The sequence below is a fragment of the Heteronotia binoei genome, chromosome 20 (assembly GCF_032191835.1).
Source record: "Heteronotia binoei isolate CCM8104 ecotype False Entrance Well chromosome 20, APGP_CSIRO_Hbin_v1, whole genome shotgun sequence".
NCBI classification, from domain to species: Eukaryota; Metazoa; Chordata; class Lepidosauria; order Squamata; family Gekkonidae; genus Heteronotia; species Heteronotia binoei.
The window spans coordinates 3,035,097-3,059,630 of record NC_083242.1 but is presented as its reverse complement, the minus strand read 5'-3'; the positions used below and the strand labels follow the sequence as shown (position 1 = coordinate 3,059,630).

At 49.5% G+C, this 24,534-nt stretch overlaps 1 protein-coding gene across 1 annotated transcript; it reads left to right on the top strand.

The window, feature by feature from the left end:
* The first annotated feature begins 414 nt into the window (after positions 1-414).
* On the top strand, positions 415-21,982 carry CARHSP1 (calcium regulated heat stable protein 1). The gene is made up of 4 exons (XM_060260804.1): positions 415-656; positions 15,160-15,336; positions 19,749-19,871; positions 20,769-21,982. Exons 2-4 carry the CDS (start codon positions 15,179-15,181, stop codon positions 20,929-20,931), a joined length of 444 nt encoding a protein of 147 aa, XP_060116787.1. The 5' UTR covers positions 415-656; positions 15,160-15,178; the 3' UTR covers positions 20,932-21,982.
* Positions 21,983-24,534: the final 2,552 nt, after the last annotated feature.

The window sequence follows — 24,534 nt, the reverse complement described above, 5'->3', positions numbered from 1 at the left end:
TGACTGTCTCTCTCTCTCTTTTTTTTAATGGCTGTGTCGTAAGTCTTGAGCGGCCCCGTGGCGCAGAGTGGTGAAACAGCAGTACTGTGGTCTGAACTCTCTGCTCACGACCTGAGTTCGATTCCGGCGGAAGCTGGATTCAGGTAGCCGGCCCAAGGTTGACTCAGCCTTCCATCCTTCCGAGGTCGGTCAAATGAGTCCCCAGTGTAGATGACTGGGGAAGGCAATGGCAAACCACCCCGTAAAAAGTCTGCCGTGAAAACGTTGTGAAAGCAACGTCACCCCAGAGTCGGAAACGACCTTTACTTTTCCTGTAAGTCTTCAAGTGATTGTTTCAAAGCCTTCATCCAATGTTGTGTTTATGCTGGTATCTTTGTTTCACAGTTAAGAGGGGGGGGGGTCTGATTCAGATGCAAACTTCTTTTTAAATCTCTGAAGCTGGTCCCCCCCCCCGCCTGCCTCTTTTCCCAGCCGGTTCCTCCCCCCCCCGTCTCTCCCTGGGTGGCCTCTACTGGGGGTGGGGCTCTCCTAGCAGCCCCGCCCCTTGGTCGGTGGAGCTCAGATGCGCCCTGCTGCTACTCAGAGGAGACCTTTCCCGGGACTGAGCGGAGATCTCCAGCGTCAGCGCCAAAGCCCCCCCCTCGTCCCCTCCTTCGGTAAGTTGCATTGACTTTTTTGCTGCCGGAGCGGGGTGGGGGGGGGAGAGAACGCATCTCCTGCTTTCCTCGGGAGGGAGCCTTGTGTCTTTGCATGGGACTTTACTTCCGAGTAGAACAGGGCGGAGTGGCCGCTGGGGAGCACAGAAGAGGAGGCAGGGGAAAATTTATGGGGTGGAGCAATTCTTGCAAAAATATTTTTTTTTCCCGGGGAGGGGAGTGGATAAAGTTTGCAAAAAAAGTCAAAAAAGGGGGGGGGGAGAGGTTTCACAAAGGAAAAACAAAATGGAAAGTGGTGGGGGGAACAAAGCTGGAGAGGAGAAAAAAGATTGCAGCCGTTGGTGGTTTGCACAGTGCTTTTTTTGGGGGGGGGGCAAACAAAAGGGAAAGCGTGGGGGTGGTGTGCGACAGCTGATGTGCTTTTGTGTGGAGGGGGGTCGTGTGTGTGAACTGATGTGCTTTTTTTGTGGGGCGGGGTTCCCTTCTTGAGTAGACACTGCAATTTAAAGTACTTAAAAAAACGGGGGAGGGGTATAATAAAAGGTGAGGGGCTTGGGGCGGGGGGCAATTTCTTTAAACTCGGAAATCGGGAGTGTGGAAGTCGGCCGGCAGCCAGATTCTGACGCTAGTTTTGCTCACGAGTAGCCCCGCTGTGTTAAAACAGGGCTGGCGCCTCTCCGGAGCGTGCGGACGATTCTCTTGTCTGGCGTGAACAGAAAGACCTTTGTTGGGCGGTTGTTTTTGAAGTCACAAGAAAAACATTTTCTTTAGATGGCATTTTAGAAGGTGTCTGTTTGGCAAGCTAGAAGGGCGCTCCCTTTGGAACGAAGCAAAAACACAAGAAAGCAGTTTAATTTTGCCCTCTTTTGGGCCGCCTTTGCCCAGGGAAAAACCCTACGTTGGCCGGGAGAAAAAATGCAAATTGGAGCATCCGGCCTCTGCTGGGAACTCATTTGTCAGGCTGGCTGGGAGAGGAAGGGGAGGCCGAGCCAGCCATTTCCTCCAAAACACACTCCCAAGACGGTTACAGCTCTTAGCCTCAATGTTCCCATCATGTTCTCTGTAATAACTGAGAGACAGGCGAAAATGCCCCAGGGTGAGCTTTCCCAGTACCGAGATATGTCTGGTTGTCTTGGTTCTGTCCTCACAACAACCCGGTGGGGTAGATCAGGCACAGAGAGAGCAAGTGGTGTAAGGGCAGTTGCAGAACTTCATAACTGACGGAGAGACTCGAACCCAGGACTTCCAGGCCAGCAATCCCCACCCCCACCCCCTTGTCATCCTAGGTTTCCACTGAGGAGCAGTCTGTAGAGCTAATTTCCAAGTCACCTTTCTTTCCCCCTTCTCCTTTGACTTTCATCTGTTGCTCTTCCACCCTGTATTAATTGGCTTTCCACTAGTCTCTTTATTTGTATGATACTTATACTTGCAATCAGCTTGCTGTCTGCTTTCGAGACAACCGGCAGAGAAAGGGGGAAATATGGATATTTAATGGTTGCTGTAAAAGAGACAATGTGGCATACTGCTTAAAGTGTCCAAGTGAGATCAGGAAAGACCCAGGTTCGAATCCTTACTATTTCATGGAAGTGTGCTGGGAGATTTTGGGGCTCCTCTCTCTCTCTGGTTAAGTGTGGGGACTGCTATCTGGGAGAACCGGGTTTGATTCCCCACTCTGCAACTTACAGCTGCTGGAATGGCCTTGGATTAGCCATAGCTCTCATAGGAGTTGTCCTTGAAAGGGCAACTTCTGGGAGAGCTCTCTCAGCCCCACCCACCTCACAGGGTGTCTGTTGTGGGGGGAGAAGGTATAGGAGATTGTAAGCTGCTCTGAGTCTCTGATTCAGAGAGAAGGGTGGGGTATAAATGCAGTCTTCTTCTTCCTCCTCCTCTCTCTCCCCCCTCTCTCAGCTTGCAGGACTGAAAATGTGAGGATAAAACAGAGGAAAGGAGAATGCTGTAAACTCCTTTGAGTTGCCCATGTAAGGTAGGCTTTGTTTTGTTCCCATATCACAGAGGCCTAAAAAAACGAGCCAGTTTAGGGGAAAGATTTCAGAATACAGAATTTCCATGATCCCAGGTCAGCCCTGGGGGGGGGAGGGGGTTTAAGAGCCTGACCCCAGCAAAAAGGGAAATTTCTCCATGAATGCTGGATAAGTTCTGTCTCCTCCAAGGCTTTCTTCTTGCACACGGGTTAGTTCTGGATACGACAAAAAAACCTTGATTCTCAGGAGACCTTTGTTGACTCCCGCGTGAAATGTTTCCTGAGATGGCGACTGAGCGCAAAGCCGTGTATGTGTAGAAAACATCTCCCTCAAGTGCAGGGCTTGTTTGTGGATCTTGGCACTGTAGGCCATCCACAGACAGAGGTGCACACTCGGGCATTCTTAAAAAGCGTGTGTGTAAATCTACGGAAGCAGCAGTCGGCAAATTCAACAAATAACAGCCCTCGTGGTAGGGTTGCCAGGTCCAATTCAAGAAATATCTGGGGACTTTGGGGGTGGAGCCAGGAGACTTTGGGGGTGGAGCCAGGAGCAAGGTTGAGACAAGCACAACTGAACTCCAAAGGGAGTTCTGCCCATCACATTTAAAGGGACCGCACACTTTTTAAATGCCTTCCCTCCATTGGAAATGATGAAGCATAGGGGCACCTTCTTTTGGGGCACATAGAATTGGACCCCCTGGTCCAATCTTTTTGAAACTTGGAGGGTCTTTTGAGAAGAGATACTGGATGCTATGCGGAAAATTTGGTGCCTCTACCTCAAAAAACATCCTCTGCAGAGCCTCAGATACTCGCAGATCAATTCTCCATTATGCCCTATGGCAGGGGTGGCCAACAGTAGCTCTCCAGATGTTTTTGCCTACAACTCCCATCAGCCCCAGCCATTGGCCATGCTGGCTGGGGCTGATGGGAGTTGTAGGCAAAAAACATCTGGAGAGCTACCGTTGGCCACCCCTGCCCTATGGGAATCGGTCTCCACAGGAAATAATGGAGTGCCCAGCAGACATTTCCTCCCCCCCCCCTACTTTCTGATGACCCTGAAGCGGGGGGAGGGCCTCCAAACCAGGGGATCGCCTGCCCCCACCTGGGGATTGGCAACCCTACCTCATGGTGTTGTAATCCCACCTGTCCCTTCAAAACGCTCTGGTCAGCCCACATAGTTTCCGCCCACCCCAATTTTATCCTTACGACCCCTGTGAGGTTGTTTGGGCAGAGAGGGGATGATTGGACCAAAATCACCCATGAAACAACTTCATGGATGAGTAAGAATTCCAGCCTGGGTCTCCATCGGCCTGCTCCAATGCTTTAAGCATAACCCCAGAGTAGTAAAACCAGAACGGATTTGAAGCTCAGATGCCTGCCAGGGGGGGGGGGGATGTGTTGTCCCCCTCCTCCAATAATGATGGAGCCTCCCTGGGGTAAGAAAGAGTGTTTACCATCGATGGCTTCCGCGCCTTTAAATGTCACGACTAAAAGATCTCATGACACCTTGACTTGGCTGACTGATGCTGAATCATAGAAGCCATTGTTAGGAGGGTTGGGGGGGGGCGGGGGGAGGGGGCTTGTAAAATAGATATTCTTAATTGGCCTTTTCCATTCTCAAAAACCAGGAGCAGGGAACAATCATGTTTTGGTGCCTAGGAGAAAGAGCTACATCTTCAGAGAGTGCATACTTTGTGTGTACCACTTCCTGGGTCTAGAACCTAAAGTTCCCTCTGAACTTGGTAGGACCTCTCAGGGAGGGCTGCCAGCCTCCAGGTGGCACCTGGAGATCTCCTGGAATCACAGCTGGTCTCCAGCTGACAGGATCAGTTCCCCTGGAGCAGGGGTGGCCAAACTGTAGCTCGGGAACCACATGTGGCTCTTCCACACATACTGTGCGGCTCATGAAGCCATCGCCATTTCTCTTTCAATAATTTTGTCAAGCCAGCCAGTGGGTTGGAGAATGCATTTAAAGTTGCTTTATTTTCACCTATCCCTCCCTCCTCCCATCGATTTGTCTTCCTTCCTTCCCTCCCTCATCTGATGTTCATGTCTTGGCTCTCAAACACCTGATGTTTATTCTATGTGGCTCTTACATTAAGCAGATTTGGCCACTCCTGTGCCTGGAGCAAAATGACTACTTTCAGGCTGGTCTCCATGGCATTAGAATCTGCTAAAGACCCCCCCTCCCCCAACTCCAACTTCCCCAGACTCCACCCCCAAAACCTACAGCTGTTTCCCAGCCTAGAATTGTCAATCCTGCCCTAAACCCAGGAGGACTAACAGCATATATATATACTTTAAGCAGAGGTAGTTAAACCCCTGTGTGGGAAGGTCAACAGAAATCAGAGTTTGGACCGAGGGCTCCTCTCCTCTGCCACAGACCTCCTTGTGTGCCCATGGCAATTTCTTCCTTCTCAGCTCTTGTTCGTGATCTATGTAAGGGAAGGGTAACTTGTAGGAGTTTACATCCTTCTCTTTTTAATCTTCTCAACAACACTGTGAGGTAGGCAAGGCTCTTTTTGTAGCAGGAGCCCCTCTGCATGCCCCCTTGATGTAGCCAATCCTCCCAAGAGTTTAAAGGGCTCTTAGTACAGGGCCTACCATAAGCTCCAAAAGGCTTGGCTACATCAGGGGTGTGTGGCCTAATATGCAGAGGAGCTCCTGCTACAAAAACAGCCCTGGAGGTAGGTCAGGCTGACTGGCCCAAGATCACCCAGTGAGCTTCCATTGGCAGAGCGGGGATTCGAACCAGAGTTTCCCAGGTCCTAGTCTGACTTTTCAACCACCACCCCACGTTGTAGGGCTTGGTAATCTGATTTAAACAAAGGGATAAGATCTATCTGGGGCAAGCTGTGTGGCTTTCTTGCTACTTCGGAGGCTTTGGCGGACGGCTATTTCTGCTCTCGGGAACAGGCTTTTCATACAGAGATTGCCTCACTTATAATACTGGGTTTTGTGGCTGCAGGACAAGACTTGCGGGTTGTTGTTTTTTTTCCTGTTGCCTCCCATAAATATGTGAAAATAGCCCTTAATGCTTGGCCAGAAAAACAACATGCTAAAAAAAAAAACCTGGAGTCATCGAAGTATTTGAATAGGAACCTGCAATGTGGAGCTCTTTTTCTGGTTCTAGAACAAAGATTAAGGGTAGGATTATAGTCTGAATTGGAGCTGCTGTTTGCCACCCAAAATGGCACCCCCATGTTGCCTGTCTCATATGCACAGTTCTGGTCACTGCCCTGGAAAAACAAAAGGGGATGGCACACCTTCCCTGCACAGAAAGGTTAAAAAGGTCAGGGCTCCATGTTAAACCTGGAGAAACGAAGATTGAAAGGTGACATGAGAGAGGGTGACAAAATTATGCATGGGAGAGAAATAAGTACTTTTCTCTCTATTTACAATACAAGAACTTGCGGGCACTGTTGGGATTAAATATACTATTAGCAGAGCAACATGGAGATAACCACGAATCACACAGCCAGGCACACGGTTTAGCTTAAGAATACAAAGTAGTTTACTTTACTCATGAGGAAAAGGTATGACTGGGATTTCTAGAAAACAAAGAAGGATTCAGTATCCTTTCTAGCTTCTAGGCTACATCTCGACTCTCTCTAGTCCTAACTTCAACTGCATGGAGATCTAAGGGCTTTACACAAAGTACAATAAAACTGATCAAATGGTTTCCCTTAGGCCACCACCCAAATATATGGATTAGCCTATTAGGGCTCTCCCTCAATGGTCATTATGCATATTGACACCTAGCCTTGGCGAGAAGTACGTGCACACATTCTCATTGGCTCTACCTACTCACTGGCTAAACATCAGCGTGCATATACAAACATTTAATTAACTCATGACAACAGGAAGTGGAATTGCATCAGAAACCCAGCAGGCACTCCATGAAATTAAGGAGCAGTAGGCTTGGGACAGATCTACGGGAGTACTCCTTGACCCAAAAAGTAATGGGTGCAATTCCCTGCTGCAGAAAGTGGTGATGGCTACAAGCATGGACAGTTTCGAAAGAGGACTGGATAAATAGCTGGAGCAGAGGTCCATGAGTGGCTCTTAGCCACAAAGCACATAGAGGGGCACTCTGTCTGGGGCAGTGATGCTTTGTCTTTCTGGCTTCTGTGGGAGGGAAACTTTGATGACTTGCAGGTCAGGGGCCAAAGGGAAAGCCCCCAAGGACTAGACGGTGCCCTGGGATGCCCGTATTAGGTTTACAGGATTATGCATGGGATGGAGGAGGTAGAGAAAGAAGTACTTTTCTCCCTTTCTCACAATAACAAGAAGTCGTGGGCATACAATGAAATTGCTGAGCAGTCGGGTTAGAACGGTTAAAAGGAGGTACTTCTTCACCCAAAGGGTGATTAACATGTGGAATTCACTGCCACAGGAGGTGGTGGCGGCTACAGGCATAGCCAGCTTCAAGAGGGGGTTAGATAAAAATATGGAGCAGAGGTCCATTAGTGGCTATTAGCCACAGTGTGTGTATATATATATGTGTGTGTGTGTGTATATAAATTATTGGCCACTGTGTGACACAGAGTGTTGGACTGGATGGGCCATTGGCCTGATCTAACATGGCTTCTCTTATGTTCTTATGTGACACAGAGTGTCGGACTGGATGGGCCATTGGCCTGATCCAACATGGCTTCTCTTATGTTCTTATGTGACACAGAGTGTTGGACTGGATGGGCCATTGGCCTGATCCAACATGGCTTCTCTTATGTTCTTATGTCTCCTTCCTTCCTTCCTTCCTTCCTTCCTTCCTTCCTTCCTTCCTTCCTTCCTTCCTTCCTTCCTTCCTTCCTTCCTTCCTTCCTCTTCGATTTATATCTTGCCCATTCCAAAATGGACTCTTGGTGCATGGAGGGGGCCACCGTGGAAGCATTTTTTGAGTTCTGGCCCCACTGATGGACCTCCTGATGGCCCCTGGGTTTTGGCCGCTGTGTGACACAGTGTTGGACTGGATGAGCCATTGGCCTGGATGAGCCATTGATTCAAGATGGCTTCTCTTATGTTCATAGGATCGCCTACTTGGCACGTGATGGGGAGAGATGGAGAAGCTGCCGGGGATGCCTGCAGTTCCATCTCAATGGGGAGCAAGATCTAAATATAGGCGATGTTGCTCTGAAGGTGCCCCAGAGAGGAGGCTTGGCAGGAGGCAAGAGGGGCTCTGAAAGGTCTTTCTGGCTTCTGTGGGAGAGAAATTTTGATGACTTGCAGATCAGGGGCCAAAGGGAAAGCCCCCAAGGGCTAGACGGTGCCCTGGGATGCCCGTATGCTAATCCCTAACCTAAAATACCCACAAATTGTCCCATGAGAAACACGCAAAACTGGGATTTCCACTTTAGCTGCCACAGTGTTCTTGCTTCAAGGTTTCATTTGCGTGTCAGTTGTGATCTTCTTTGTAGGGGCGAGGTTGTTGTGGAAGGGCCTAATAATCCTGGCAACACTAGGGTAGCTTCTTTTATTGCTAGGGCCATCTTTCCTCTCGGTTAAGGGGGATGAGGCAATGAATGCAGCTGCTGAGTTTCAGCTTCTGGAGAACCTTCTCTTTCATGCTGGGTTTCGTTTTTTTTCATTTAACGTCAAGGCGCTAGTCCTTATGGTTGGGAAAGGATACCTTAAAATTGCAGAAGCCCAAGTTCTTGCTGGATGGGTTTCTTGTCACCTCCTCCTTTAAGCGTAACACCAATGTGGGAGAGCTGCTTGCCACCTCTCCAGGGGGTGGCTGGAGACCTCCCACTATTACAACTCATTTCCAGGTGACAGAAATCAGCATCCCTGTTGGGTTGCCAGGTCTGTGTTGGAAAATTCCTGGAGACTTTGGGGTGTAGATCCAGGAGAGGGCGGGGTTGGGAGAGGGGAGGGGTCTCAGCATGGTGCAATGCCCTGAAGCCCACCTTTCCAAGCAGCCATTTTCTCCAGGGGAGCTGATCTCTGCCAGCTGGAGATCAGTTGTAAAAGCAGATCTCCAGGGCCTGCCTGGAGGCTGGCAACCCTAGTTCCTGGGAAAATGGCTGCTTTGGAAGGTGAGCTCTATTACACTCTATTTAAGTCCCACCCTCTCCAGGCACCACCTCCCAAATCTCCAGACGTTTCCCAATCTGGAGGTCAGTGCAAAAAAAAAAAATCTCACGGAGGTGCATTAGCTGTACAGTTGCCAGTTCCAGGAGACCAGTTGAGAAAATTAGAGTCTGGTGGCCCCTTTAAGACCCACAAAGCTTTATTCCAGGCACAGGCTTTCGTGTGCAGGCCGATTTCTTCAGATCGTTTGCAAGAGAGGGAAATTTCCAGCTGCCCCCTGGAGGCTGGTAACCCTATCTGGCAGTAGGGAAAACAGACAACCGTTTCTCTTTGTCTTCCGTGCGTATATATTCGTGACGTCCAGGACTAGAAACTTGACAAAAATGTTTTAACAGGAAGAAAAGCTACATTTGAATCAACTCTACATGGGGGGTGTTTTCCTGTGTTTCGGGTTTCTGGGGCAGAACCCACGGCCCAGACTCCATTGGTGTCCTTCTCAGGCAGAGAGAATTTGCAGTTGGTGACAAAACAAAAACTCCCATCATTCTTCTCAGCTTTCCAGCTCAGCAGCGAAAGGCCTCCTCTCCTAGCAGCCAGCCATAAGTTGGATGTGGCGGAGCGGATGGATGTGCAGCTGGCAATGTTTGGGAGATGGGCAACTTGCCCAGAGAGGCCAGGCGGTTTGAAACAACAGAAGAGCAGCTCTGTTGTTGAGTAGGGTGTCTGGCCGTGGGGTGAAACAGTTTTCCAGCGATGTCTGAAATCCATTCATGAGTCTTGGTCCAATCCACAAGCCCACAGTTCAAACAAACTAATCCTGGTGGAGGGAAAAGAGCTGAGAAGTCATCTTAAGAGATGCAACCAAGGCCTAAAAGGCTCATGGTTTTGAAGGCAGCCCTAGATTTTGAAGAGAGCCATGCAAGTAGAAAGCTAGCGAGCAAGCCTGAGGAGCTTGTCTTCTACTGGTAGGTATTTTTGTTTTTGTTTTTTCAACCTAAGGAAGCATTCAAAAAATGAGACTTCCTTTCCACCATCAGATGTCACACCGTTCTGCACCCTTAGGGCTCCACCGCTTCACAACCACCACATTTAGTATGTGTTGACTTTTCACCTGAAAGAGGTAAAGTTACCCCCTTTGGGGGTGGGTGGGATCTCCTGTGCTTGTGAATTTAAAAGTGGCATACCACGAGGAAGAAACACTTCTGCAGCTTCTATTGGCAGGCGAACCTTTTCCGGAGGAGAGAGGTCTCTTCCTAATCAGAGCTAGGGTTGCCAGGTCTGCAGGTGAGACCTGGAGATCTCCTGAAGTTACAAGTGGTCTCCAGAACAAAGTTTGGGCCCAGTGGTCTCCTTTAAGACCAACAAAAGTTCATTCGAGGTATGAGCTTACCTTTTTAGGCACAAGAGAAGTTAGACTGAAGACAACCAGGGAGCAAGCCTTTTCAGCAATGGCCCCTCGATGGTGGAATCAACTTCCAGAGATGATGCGAGCCCTGCGGGACCTGAATCAGTTCCGCAGGGCTTGCAAAACCTTTCTCTTTCAGCTTGCCTTTAAGACAGAACCTGGCTAAATTGAAATTGACCTGTAGCCATCTAGCCATCTTGGTATGATTGTGACTTATAGCACCTTATAGCACCTGTTTATCTATTTTAATTAATTTATATAATTGAATTGTATTTTAAACTCTTGTTTACATTGTATTTTATTCTAATCATGGTGTTCCATGTCTGTGAGCCGCCCTGAGCCCGCCTTTGGCGGGGGAGGGCGGGATATAAAAATAAATTTACTTTACTTTACTTTACTTACTTCCTCAGCTACATAGAAATGGAAGTGAACGTTTCATATATTTTATTTATTTTGACTTTTGTTCCACCATCCCTGCAAGCGGACTCAGGGCGGATCACAACAACAATATAAGCACAATAATCCAGTAATTAAAACAACTGAGCACAGTACAAAATTAAAACAGGTAGCTAGTGGTTAAAGTCCAGTCGTCTTCGAAGTGAGAGCCACTGGGCCTCTAAAATATATCTAGAATCCTAGAGTTGGAAGGGACCTCTAAGGTCATCTAGTCCAACCCCCTGCACAATGCAGGAAACTCACAAACACTCCCCCCCTAAAATCACAGGATCTTCATTGCTGTCAATATAGGCAGATGCCTCTATGCAGGTGAATAGCCAATTAGCATATAGCTTAATGAAGATGCTTTGATGTTTGACATGGGTCTCCAGGTCACAGATCAGTTCCCCTGGAGAAAATGGCTGCACTGGAAGGCGGAGTTTATGGCATGATCCCCCACTGAGGTCCCTCCTCACCCCAAACTCCGCCCTCCCAGGCTCCACCCCCAAAGTCTCCAGGAATTCCCCAACCCAGAGCTGGCAACCTGAGTTGGAGCAGACCCAGAGAGAGGAAGAGGAATGCGGAAGTGTGAAGGGCTTTGCCATTTTGGGTTTTCTTTCATCCCCCACCGCAACTGTTTCTCCGATGGGGCTATTGTCTGCCATGTGCCGTGCCCCCCCCCACAGCACATGCTCCCCGGTTTCCTGTGGTGGCAGAAAGAAATTTATGCTTGGTTTTCTGACCTTGGGGGGCAGGAGATTGGTCTGTGGATAGGAAGGGCGTTTTTTCCTGGAGGTGTTGAGTTTCACATGAGCAGGGCAGAGGGTGAGGGAGTCGGATAAGCCGGGGCCTACGTTGTGAGTCAGCAACAACGCCCAGGCAGTTTGCCAAAGCGGCCTCGGTGGGTAAACAGCCTTGGGGAGTTAAGAAGGTGGCAAAGTCAGTGTTTGTCCCTTGATGCGTCTTTCTTTGCCGCGGAGTTCTGCAGACTTTGACACCGCCCCAGTCAGATGGGTGTCAACACGCGCAACGCTTGTGCAATTACTTTCCTCTTGTTTTGCGCACCAGGGATTGGGGTTTTTTGTTGGTGGTGTGAGCCACAAGAACAGAATATCAGCCGCCTGTCGAAAGCCATGTCTTTTCCTACAGCATTGTGTTCAGTTCAGTGTTGTTTTCGGCACCACATTTTAAGAAGGATATAGACAAGCTGGAAGGGGTCCAGAGGAGGGCAACAAAGAGGGTGAGGGGTCTGGAGACCAAGTCCTATGAGGAAAGGTTGAAGGAGCTGGGCATGTTTAGCCTGGAAAGGAGGCGGCTGAGAGGTGATACGATCACCATCTTCGAGTACTTGAAGGGCTGTCCTATAGAGGATGGGGTGGAATTGTTTTCTGTGGCCCCAGAAGGTAGGACCAGAACCAACGGGTTGAAATTCAATCAAAAGAGTTTCCGGCTCAACATGAGGAAGAACTTATTGACCGTTAGAGCGATTCCTCAGTGGAACAGGCTTCCTTGGGAGGTGGTGGGCTCTCCTTCCTTGGAGGTTTTGAAACAGAGGCTAGATGGTCATCTGACAGCAATGAAGATCCTGTGCATTTAGGGGGAAGTGTTTGCGAGTTTCCTGCATTCCGCAGGAGGTTGGACTAGATGACCCTAGAGGTCCCTTCCAACTTTATGATTCTGATTGTGGGTAGCTTTGGGAAAGGTCGGTTTGAACGAAACCTCTCCAGACACTTGCAGGTTAACAGACAGATTTTTATTTGGGATGCCCTGGAACCAGGAGCGGGGTGGGGTTCAGTTTCGGTGCAGGCCTCTCCTGTGCTTTGGGCTCTGGCATCATAGCCTTGTGGTTTGATGAGTTCGAAGATGATGGAGTGATGGCCACAGAAACAGACAGTTTAGATAGATTCACGGAGGAGAGGTCTGTCAGCAGCTCCTTGCCTTGGCGACTGAAGGGAACCTCCACATTCAGAGACGCTCAACTTCTGAATCCCAGTGCCAGAATATCAAGGGAAGGCTTATGAACTGGTTAACCACTGTGTGAAGACACTGGACTAGGTGGACCCTCACTGGTCCAATCCAGCAAGGCTCTTCCATTCTCACGAGAGAGCAAGATAAGCGCCTTCCGTAACCTATATGCATCAATGCAATTTAAACAATCTGCATATTTTCCCCATCTAAATTTGCGGGGTTTTTTTAGCAGCTGCGTTCAAAGACAATCCGCCCTCGTCTGTCCAGACTGAAGGAATGTTTAAATCTTAGAGACTGACACACTAAATCAGAGGGGTCAAACTCATGAGAGGTGGATCTGACATAAATTAGACTTTGTCGGGCCGGGCCATGAGCATCATTAATTGTAATGCCAGGCAGTGGAGATATAAACTTTATAAAGGACACACACAAATGCAATTAAAGATTTTTTTTAAAAAAACCCCTTAAAATAAAACAAGCTTAAACCATTAGCATTCTTGGGTCTTAAAGGTGCTTTCTTTGTATCTCTCCCCTGCAATCCAGGGATCTGGGCAAAGGTGTCAAGCAATGTGAATCTTTCTTTTAATGATATAATGCCAATAGTATAATGCTAACTGAATGTATCTGTGAAGCTATATGAATGTTGCTAACCATAAACTAAGCTGGGCACATCAAAGCAGTAAATAGCCAGAGTGTAATTCCCGCCTCTTTTGCCCTCTCACTTTTACTAACAAATGCAGGAATTTGCTCTTTGAAGATAAGCACCTCCAGGGACAGGTTCTCAGGCCTGGGCACCGAAAAGAAACCACAGAGGAGATAAGTTTACCATGTGAAGATTCACACATGAATACAGCATCCTTTAGAGAATGTAGCTTTGTTTAGGAAACCTTTGATGTGTCACCTTTAAGTATGCCTTCCACTGTTACTATGTATCAGTTCCAATACTCAGCTCAATAGAAGCATCTTGTCAAAGATTGCAGGTTTTCACGGCTGGTAACATCATTAGGGTTTGTAGAATCTTTCGGGATCAAGTGCTGTGTTCTACTGGAGAAAGTTTTCCTTCCAGACGTTTCATTCTCAGCTGCGGAGAACATCCTCAGTGGCGTTGCAGCTGGAGCAGGCGCTCAGACCTTCTTGGCTGCTGTGCATTGAGTGGGGCCATCTTGGATTATCAATAAATCTTAGATTATCAATAAATCATACTTTGTTTCAAATCAAGGACCGATTACTTTGAGATCTAATTGCTTGACAAAAGGAAGTTCTGGCTCTCCTTCCTTCCCCAGGGGACCAGGAGGGGGAGGAGCCTCAGCCAAAAGAAGGGGGAGAGACTTGGCTCAGTAGCTCTGTTGAGCGACTGGAAGCCTGGCAAAGCAAGCTCTCTCTCTCCCCCTTCCTCCCCAAGGGAGGAGCCTCAGCCAATGGAGAAAACAGAGGCTTTGCTCTGTAGCTCCTGGCAAAGCAAGCTGTGATGGAGAAGGAAGCAAGAGAGAGGGAGAAGGAAGCAGCCAGCAGCCAGTTGCTCGGGGGCCTGATAGGAGCCCTCTGGGGGCCTTATTCGCTCCATGGGCCACACGTTTGACCCCCCGCCCCGCTCTAGGGGGCATCACGGTGGTAGAAATGCCTGTTCTTCCTTAAGGGATGTTGGTTCACTCATCTCCATTGATTTTCAGCCCTTATGTGATCTACCAAGTTAGGAGAGGAAGGGCTGAGTCAACAGTCATCGTGCTAAAGAGTCCGCTTGAGCTTTTACGCTTCTGCTACCTCAGGGAGGGCGGAAAATTGCTCCACTGACAGGTTGCATGTCATTGTTTGTGCCGAAAGCTGCTGCATAATTCATAAAGTGCTTTGTATGGGCGTTGGAGGGGAGGGGTGGCTTTGAACGTCTTAACCTGACATCTTGGGATCCAGATGTGTTCTTTGGGGAGGGGGGTGCTTTCCGTAATAATGGCAGAGAGGCACTCATCTGTCTTATCCGTTGGCAATTGTGCGCGTGCTGCTTTGCTGGCCGAGAGCAGTCAAATCAACCAAGGCCACCCCTGACAAACTGGGGGGAGCCGGTCTGAACCGGGGAGGAGCATATTCAAAGGGTCGGGGGCTGGCTGGCAGGAAAACGTCTCTGAGGAAGGGAATCAAACTCCTTGCGCACGGAGTTCAAATTGCTGTGACTGTGGAAGTTGTGACTAGCGATGACGATGGGTTTCATCCTACGTCAGTGACGGAGGAAAAATGGACACCATAGCAAACAGAAGCGTCGCTTTATGATTAAGAAACACATTTCCATCTTTATTGTGCTGCTTTAAGGAAGTGGGCACAGTTCAGCCTGGAGAAGCAAAGTCTGGGGGGAAGAGAGGGTGGTCTGAAGGGCCGTTCCAGGGAAGAGCTCCAAGACTTGTTTGGCTGCCGTATCTCATGGGCTTATATTCTAGGACTGGGGTGGAGTGTGTGTGTGTGTGTGTTGCATTTGAACATTTTGGGGAAACGTCCTAATGGGAAGAGCAGTTATGAAAGTGGAGCCAGTTGCTGAGGCAGCTGTGGGCTGTCCCGCACTGGAAGAGATCTTGGGAGATGTTTTAGCTTTGGATAGCTTTGAGCCGGGGGGTTGGGCTAGATGATCTCTAAGGAACCCCTTTCCAACTTCAGGATTCTGGTTTTATTGAAGCATGATGGTCTTTTTTCCTTAGATTTTCCTCAGGACCAAGAATGTCTTCTGAGTCGGCTTCCCCGCACGAGCGCTCTCCGCCACCAGGGGTTCTCAGGCTCCCAGAAGGCCGCCGGGTGAGGGAGCGCTCCCCTTCTCCAATGCGGGGTTATCTCATCCCTAGCCCGCTTCCAACCCGGAGGACTCGGACATATTCTGCGTGAGTATCAAAGGTTGTCATAGGACTCAGGTGGCACCTAGAGAGCCAATTTGGTGTAGTGGTTAACTGTGCAGACTCTTATCTGGGAGAACCGGGTTTGATTCCCCACTCCTTCGCTTTCATCTGCTGGAATGGCCTCGGGTCAGCCAGAGCTCTCATAGTTGTCCTTGAAAGGACAGCTTCTGTAAGAGCTCTCTCAGCCCTACCCACCTCACAGAGTATTTGTTGTGGGGGAGGAAGGGAAGAGATTGTGAGGCGCTCTGATTCAGAGAGAAGGGTGGGGTATAAATCTATGGTTTTTTTCTTCTTCCCGTTACTACAATTGATTTCCAGACAACTAAGATCAGCTTCTCAGGAGAAAATGGCTGCTTTGGAGGGTGAACTCTAGGGTGTTGTATCTCACTGAAGTCTCTCCCCTCTGCAAGCCCCGCCCCCAAATCTCCAGGTATTTCCCAACCCAGAGCCGGCAAACTATTGTAGGTATGTTCCGTTTTGCCCCCCCCCCCCAAAATGCGTCAAATTTCCATTTATATTATTTGACATCATCTACTCTCGGATCTCATTTTTACAACCTGCCGAGGCCCCTCGTATCCGCTTGCTGCTGCCACGAGGGAAGAAGACGACTGTAGATTTATACCCCGCCCTTCTCTCTGAATAGGAGACTCAGAGTGGCTTACCATCTCCTCTGTCTTCTCCTCCCACAACAGACACCCTGTGAAGTGGGTGGGGCTGAGAGAGCTCTCCCAGAAGCTGCCCTTTCAAGGACAACTGTGTGAGAGCTATGGCTGACCCAAGGCCATTCCAGCAGCTGCAAGTGGAGGAGTGGGGAATCAAACCTGGTTCTCCTAGATAAGAGTCCTCACACTTAACCACTGCACCAAGCATGGTCTCGCGAAGAAGACGACTGCAGATTTATACCCCGCTCCTCTCTCTGAATCAGAGACTCAGAGTGGCTTACAATCTCCTATATCTTCTCCCCCCACAACAGACACCCTGTGAGGTGGGTGGGGCTGAGAGAGCTCTGATAGCAGCTGCCCTTTCAAGGACAACCTCTGCGATAGCTATGGCTGATCCAAGGCCATTCCAGCAGCTGCAAGTGGAGGAGTGGGGAATCAAATCCGGTTCTCCCAGATAAGAGTCCGCACACTTAACCTCTACACCGAACTGGCTCTCCAAACTTCAACTGGAAGGCAGTTGCAGCCCACAGCCTGTGCCCAGTGAGTTTCAAGACATGTGGCTACACACCTCTCTGTGTCTGTGGCATGAACTCCCCTCCACTTATGGTGTCCTGCCATTGGTTGGAGAAGCAGTTGACCACGATGACCTTCCGACAGTCAGGCGTGTCTCCTCTGCTCCCCTCCCTTCTCCCAGCAGGGAAGATGCATTTTCCGGGTGCCGAGTCCTTTCAGTGACTTCATAGGGAATCCTCTTTTGTGTGTCTTTGTGTGTTACTAGAAAATGCTGAGCTTAGTTTGTAGAACTCTGGCCCTGTGAGAAGGGCAGTGTCAGCGACTGGCCAGAGTGTGGCTATGTCACAATCGCATTCAGGCCAGAAGGTCAAAAGTGTTGTGTGGGAAAGCGAGGGAACAGACGGGAGGGTGAGAAGACATGGAAGAGACCCAGGGATCGCCCCGGTGTGGCCTGTAACAAAGGACACCTTCCTTTCCCCCAAGCTGGGCTGCTTCCTTCATGGAACCGGAAGCATCAGAAGCTGTTTTGCCGGGTGCCTCAAGGTGAGGAAGACGGACAAACCAGGCTCAAAAGCATTAACAGGACATCTTTTCAGGCCATGTGGGTGAGAGTGCTTTGATGCCGGTGTGCCTCTGGAACCCAGATGCAGTTCTGGTCACCGTTACCTCCAAAAGGACATTGCGGAACTGGAAAAAGATAGAGAGAAGGGCAACCCAGATTATTTGGGGGTTGGGGCACCTTCCCTAGGAGGAACGGCTGAAGAGACTGGCACTTTGCAGTTTAGAAAAGAGGCAGCTAAGGGGGTGGGAATATGATAGAGATGTATACGATTATGCACAGGGTGGAGAGAGACTCGACAGGGAACTTTTTCTCCCTCTCCCCAAAGACTAGAACTTGAGAGCATCTAATGAAGTTGATGGAAGGTTCAGGATGGACAAAAGGAGACTTGATAGAACAAGAGCGATGAAAATGTGGGATTTGCTGCCAGAGGATGTCATGGTGGATGCAGGAATCAACAGTTTTCAAAGGGGATTAGATAGGTTAATGGAGGATAATGTCTCTCAGCGGCCACTAGCCATGGTGGCTGAGAGGAGCCTCCAGGTTCAGAGGCACTAATCCTCTGAGTCCTAGAGCCAGGAAGCAACATCGGGGAAGGCCTCAGCCTCTGTGCCTTGTTGGTAGGTCCTCCAGAGGAAGTGGTTGGCCCCTGTGTGAGATGGGAGGCTGGAATGGATGGACCCTCCCTGGCCTGACCTAGCAGGGCTCTTCTGATGTTCTTCTGAGGGGAAGGCCTCGGCCTCTCTGCTCTGTTGTTGGCCCTCCAGAGGAACTGGTTGGCCCCTGTGTGAGGCAGGAGGCTGGACTACATGGATCCTCCCTGGTCTGACCCAGCAGGGCTCTTCTGATGTTCTTCTGAGGAGAAGGCCTTGGCCTCTCTGCCCTGTTGTTGACCCTCCAGAGGAACTGGGTGGCCCCTGTGTGAGAGAGGAGGCTGGGCTAGATGGACCTCACTGGTCTGATCCAGCAGGGCTCTTCTGATGTTCTTCTCAGGGGAAGGCCTTGTCCTCTGTGCCCTGTTGTTGCCCCTCCAGAGGAACTGGCTGGCCACTCTGTGAGATGGGATGGTGGACTAGATAGACTGATCCTGCAGGGCTGATGTTCTTGCAAATGCAGCTGGTCTGCAGCTTGGCAGATCTTTGATTTTGGCAGTTTTGGAAGAAGGAGAGCAGTTTGGGGTGCCCCATTCTCCAAAAGGGTATCATAGAGATGAGAAAGGTGCAAGAAAGGGGAACCCAAATTTGGAGAGATCGGAGTTGCTTTTCCTTCAAGGACTTTGGACTTTTTTTAGGTTGGAGGAAACATCTCTGAGGAGTGACACAACAGATGTTTATAAAATTACATACGAGGTGGAGAAAGTGGATGAAGGAGTTCTTTTTTCTCTTGACCAGGGCTTTTTTTGTAGCAGGAACTCCTTTACCTATTAGGCCACACCCCAGTGATGTAACCTATCCTCCTGGAGCTTGCAGTAGGCCCTGTACAAAGAGCCCTGTAAGCTCTTGGAGAACTGGCTACATCAGGGGGATGTGGCCTAATATGTAAAGGAGCTCCTGCTATGAAAAAGCACTGGTACTAGCATTCAGGGGGACGCAATGAGGTCACCAGTACAGGGCAGACAAAAGGAGATGTTTCTTCACTCGAAGAGTAACAGTCAGTGGGACTCACTGCCACTGGATGTAGCGATGGTTTTTGAAAGGAGTGAGGCAAATTCACAGAGCCGTCCAGGGCTATCAGTCATCATAATTCAATGGAGCCTCTATGTCTAGAAGCAATAACCCTGTGAATACCAGTGAGGAAGGAGGGGATATAATAGGGTTGCCAAGTCCAATTCAAGAAATATCTGGGGACTTTGGGGGTAGAGCCAGGAGACATTGGGGGCAGAGCCAGGAGCAAGGGTGTGACAAGCATAATTGAACTCCAAGGGAGTTCCGGCCATCACATTTAAAGGGACAGCACACCTTTTTAAATGCCTTCCTTCCATAGGGAATAATGAAGGATAGGGGCACCTTCTTTTGGGGCTCATAGAATTGGACCCCCTGGTCTAATGGTTTAGAAACTTGGAGGGTATTTTGGGGAGAGAGGCACTAGATGCTATACTGAAAATTTGGTGCCTCTGCCTCAAAAAACAGCCCCCCCAGAGCCCCTGTTACCTCCAGATCAATTCCCCATTATACCCTATGAAAATCGATCTCCTCATAGGGAATAATGAAGTGCCCAGCAGACATTTCCTTCCCTCTCCCCCCCACCCCATTTCTGGCGACTCTGACGCAAGGGATTGGCATCTCTACTCACGAGTTGCAGCCAACTTATTCAAAGTAACACAGACACCCCATCCCAAGAGGAAGCCTTTCTAATCGGAGACTGAAGCCTCCGGAGGTGAAAAGTCACATGGTGGATTTGGGGGTGGGGCTTCCCCCATTGGCCAGCTGACTGGGGGCGGAAAGGAGCCTGGGAAAGCGGAAGAACCCCCGCTGGGACCTGGGGATTGGCAAGCCTAGGGCATAACCAAATGGAGTCTGCAATGACTTCTAGCTGTCAAAGACTCCTTTTGGATCTCTTTCTTCACTGAGTGGCACAACCGGGGGGGGGGGACACAAAACATCTGGCGAGCTGCTTAGCCTCTCCTTGTTTAGACTTTCTGAACATTCTTTTGTTCCTTTCAGCACGGCGAGAGCTTTGGATGGGCCCACCTACAAGGGGACCTGCAAGTGTTTCTGCCGTTCCAAGGGACACGGTTTCATCACCCCGCAGGACGGCGGGCCGGATATTTTTGTGCACATTTCCGAGTGAGTCTGGACGGGGAAGAAAATTGAGTTCAGATCCTCCCATTGGTCCACCCCGGGGCAGGGAATTAACTCCCCACCTCAGCCCCAATTTTCTGCCCCCGAGGACTTGGGAAGAAGAAATAGTCTCCGCTTAGTGATGATCTAGGAACATCTTACCATGGAGACTAAGGGAGGCAGCCTAGAGGGTCACCTGGAAGAGACATCACATTCTCCCCAAGCTCCACTCCCCCAGGCACTGCCCCCCCCCGCAGATCTCCCCAACATTTACCGAGTAGGAATACCAAACCCAGCCCCCCATTTTTGCATGCCTGTATGCCCCGTGGCGCAGAGTGGTAAAGCTGCAGTACCGCAGTCCAAGCTCTCTGCTCACAACCTGAGTTCAATCCCGGCGGAAGCTGGGTTCAGGTAGCCGGCTCAAGGTTGACTCAGCCTTCCATTCTTCCGAGGTCGGTCAAAGGAGTTCCCAGCTTGCTGGGGGGAAAGTGTAGATGACTGGGGAAGGCAATGGCAAACCACCCCGTAAAAAGTCTGCCGTGAAAACGTCATGATGCGACGTCACCCCAGAATCGGAAACAACTGGTGCTTGCACCGGGGACTACCTTGACCTTTTTTTATGCTTCCAACAAGCGTGTTTGATAGTCGGTGGTTCCAACTGCTTAAGCAAGAACATATTCCAAAATCTAAGTCCAGCATCACCTTTAAGACCGACAAAGTTCAATTCTGCGCATGCACGTGGAAATGTATACCCAGAATTAAACTTCGTTGGTCTTAAAGGTGCCACTGGACTGAAACTTTGTCCTATTGCTTCAGACCAACACGGCTGCCCATCTGCACGTATTTCAGAACCGTCTGCCTGGTTTCCCAGTCGCAATCTTGTGGTTTGCTTCCCTCCGACAGCATCGAAGGGGAATACGTCCCGGTGACTGGCGACGAGGTCACTTACAAAGTGTGCCCCATCCCACCCAAGAATGAGAAGCTGCAGGCCGTGGAGGTGGTCATCACTCACTTAGCTCCCGGGACAAAACACGAGACGTGGTCGGGGCACGTGGTCAGCTCCTAGAGGGTTCCTCTGCTGGAGACTCATCGACTGGGGACGCGCAAGGAAGATCTTTAGTCAACAACAGAGAGAGACTGAAGTCCGGCAAATGAGCTTTCTGTATATTGAGTGAGGTGAAACATTATAACGGGGTCAAAAGATGGCCAGAGAACCCCTTCGCTTTTGGGTGTGTTTTTAAAAATTTAAACAATATTCGCAGAAAGAGAAGACACTTTAAAAAGGTGGTAAGAGCGGTGGAAATGTCTTGTGTGTGCTTTCCACCAGCAGAACTTCTGGGCTTTCCACCCAGTTGATGGGGTAGAGAAGAACAAGGTTGTAAGCCACCAAACTAAAATTTGTTGAGTTCACTCCTGCAACCTTAAGTTCTGATGGAGTTTCCGAAATTTTCTGGTCGATTGTTAGTCGCAGCAGCGTCCTGGAGGAAGGAAGACGGAATCCTTGCTCTGAAGGCTCATTTCCCTTTGTGAAACCAAAAATGGTTTTACAAAATTACTCTTTTCTGTGCCTTGCGGGCTCTTGGGCCTAGCGGCATCTGTGACCGCAATGCTGAGGAAACCCTTGAGCTGGCGGGAATGTTTCACTTCTCTGCTTTGTGCCTGGTTTTGTTTTGTTTTGGGCGGGGGGGTTGCAAAGGCTCAAATACTCCCTGCCTTGACTTACCGTAATATAAACATTTCGTAAAAAAGATACGAATGTCTGAAATGGTTGGTTGGAGTTGTGAGCCGAAGAAACCGTGTTCTTTAATTGCTTTCCGAGAAAGATCTGTATATAACACAACCAGGTTTCTCTTCCTCAAACTGGACAGGGCTTAGAATCCTTGTTTTCAGATGGCAAAATATCGCCAGCTAACCTTTTAATGTTTATCCTAGAATGAAATTCTTACTTCCAGGAGGCTTGGTAGAGAAACCCGATTCACTTGCATTTCAGGGCTGAATTTTGCTTGGCTTTTTTCTTTTTTGTCTGGTAGAGAATGTTCTGAACCGTGTTTGTTCCTTTCTAAGACTTCGCCCAGCTGGATACTTTGGGGCGGAAGATATTAAAAGTTTGGAATCAAGTCTGCTTCTTGGAATGGTGTAGGAGGGTCCCTGACGTTTCTGGGCAGATTAAAAATGAGCTCTCCGTTTCACCTCCTGGCTGGTAAACGCCAGAGACAAGATCCTTGCGCGTCGATTGTCACCGATGTTCCCTCTAAGCTGTGGAGCCTCGTGAGCAAAAATTCTGCTTTGTGAGCTACTGGCATTAAAGCGGTGAGCTGCCGGAATGAATGAGGTTGCTTTAGAGCCATTTTTCCTGAGCTGAAACAAAAAAATGTGTGAGCTGGAGGCTAAAAAAATTGTGAGCTATCTCACACCAACTCAGCTTAGAAGGAACACTGATTGTCGCCTGTTTGCAATGCGCACATTCTCTTGAGCTGAGCACCCGGTATTTTAGAAAGGATCTGTTTGCCATTTAATATGAGTGAGGTTTCAGGTATCATTGAGAGAGTGCAGCGGGAAAGAGCAGGGAGTTGAGCAAGGGAGGAGAAATGGGCACAGAATAAGGGTGGCGATGAACTTTGCATTTTCTCTGATGTTTGGGGTTCTAGCAGTTCCATCTGTGGACACGTCTTTTCCTTGAATCAAAAGCTGCACCCAAAAGAGTATCCTGGAAAAAGGGTCTGTGTTAGGCTTGCCAATTCCCAGGTCCCAGTGGGGGTTCTTCCGCTTTCCCAGGTTCCTTCCTACCCCCAGTCAGCTGACCACCGGGGGAAAGCCCCGCCCCCACAGCCATCATGTGACTTTCCACCTCTGGAGGCTTCAGTCTCCAATTGAAAGGCTTCCTCTTGGGATGGTGTGTCTGTGTTACTTTGAAGAAGATGGCAGCAACTCGTGACTAGAGAAGCCAATCCCTCATTTCAGAGTCGCCAGAAAGGGGGGGGGGGGGAGGGAAATGTCTGCTGAGCACTTCATTATTCCCTATGTGGAGATCGATTCTCATAGGGTATAATGGGGAATTGATCTGGAGGTATCGGGGACTCTGGGGGAGCTGTTTTTTGAGGTAGAGGCACCAAATTTTCAGCATAGCATCTAGTTCCTCTCCTCAAAACACCCTCCACGTTTCAAAAGGATTGGACTAGGGGGTCCAATTCTATGAGCCCCAAAAGAAGGTGCCCCTATCCTTCATTATTTCCTATGGAAGGAAGGCTTTTTAAAAAGGTGTGCTGTCCCTTTAAATGTGAAGGCCAGAACTCCCTTGGAGTTCAATTATGCTTGTCACACCCTTGTTCCTGGCTCCACCCCAATGTCTCTTGGCTCCACCCCCAAAGTCTCCAGATATTTCTTGAATTGGACTTGGCGACCCTAGTCCGTGTGAAACCCTTCTTAGGTCTTGTTTTTCGGGTTACCAGCTTCCTCCCTGACCACTGGCAGCAGATGGGGGGAGTTACGGTTGCCAACTCCAGGTTGGGAAACTCCTGGAGATTTGGGGATGCAGCCTGAGGAGGCCAGGAACCTCAGTGGGGTACAAAGCCACAGAGTCCACCCTCCAGGAAAACGGATTGGTGTTGTGTAGAAACAAGCTGTACTTCCAAGGGATCCCCAGGTCCCGCCTGGAGACTGGCATCTCTACCTTGTAACAAAAGGGGCTGCACAACTGTAGAGCTTTGCCAGAAGACTTAATGTCCCCAAAGAACCCCCTGCTAACAAAATTGGAGCAGAGTTCTAACCCTCTCTGCCTTTGCTTGGTGTGCTAGCTTTCTCCATGCAGGGAGAAATCCCAAAGCACCTGCCCCTCTGCCTGCAAGCTGACTTTGAGCCACCCCCCCCAACCCCCAGTTCTCCTGCCCACATGAATTTGAGCCTCTAAGAAGCCAACCTTTGCAGAGGTCAGGGCGACAGTGGCCCCCAATTTGAGCTCTTAAGTGTGCCTTGACTAGCGACACTTTGGGGAAGTGCACAACAGATATGCTGGAGCAGAAAGTCTATAATACAAAGGCTCTTGAACTAGACCCAGTCGTTGCGCCCTCCTTGCCTGTTTGTTTCTGGTATAAACAGGTGATTAGGAAACTCTGACGTTCTCAGCTAAGACCGAGAAAGGAAATCAGTTTTTCTCCTTGCCTGTGGATACAGCCACAAACACTGGGAGAAGCCAGATGCTATCTCTCCGGACCTTTCCCATTTTTTTTCTCTTCCCATAGCTGCTCTGAGTTGGCCGTTGGTCTCTCTGAAACAGTTGACTTGTGTGGTTTGGTGTGAAAGCAGCCAGACCCTGTTAATCATTAAGCATTAATCAATCATTTACAATCACGCTTGAAATGCGAGTCGGGTGATTGTCCAAACCTGAATTCAGGAGTCGTCTCTGGAGGTCTTCAGTCAGGGGCGAAGGAAGTCGGTAAAAGGAGACCCAGCGTGCTGCGTGACCCATTCCTATTCCCGCATGGCTGCACTGTGAACACCTTCTGAGAAGGCTGTGATCCTTTGCTGGCTTGCTCCCGAGGAAACACATGCAGGTTTGGCCTACAGCCCAATGTGGCACAGCATGGAACCGAACGTATCTCTTTGGGAAAAAGAACAGAAAATAAGGGCTATCGGAACAGTGGGAGGAGTGCTAAGATAACCAGGACACGAA

What these genes read in the sequence shown, in the direction of transcription:
- CARHSP1 (XM_060260804.1), top strand. Translation starts at nt 15,179, where the DNA reads ATGTCTTCTGAGTCGGCTTCCCCGCACGAGCGCTCTCCGCCACCAGGG. An exon ending in AGGACTCGGACATATTCTGC is followed by an intron (nt 15,337 to 19,748) that starts GTGAGTATCAAA and finishes TGTTCCTTTCAG; the next exon opens with CACGGCGAGAGCTTTGGATG. An exon ending in ATTTTTGTGCACATTTCCGA is followed by an intron (nt 19,872 to 20,768) that starts GTGAGTCTGGAC and finishes TCCCTCCGACAG; the next exon opens with CATCGAAGGGGAATACGTCC.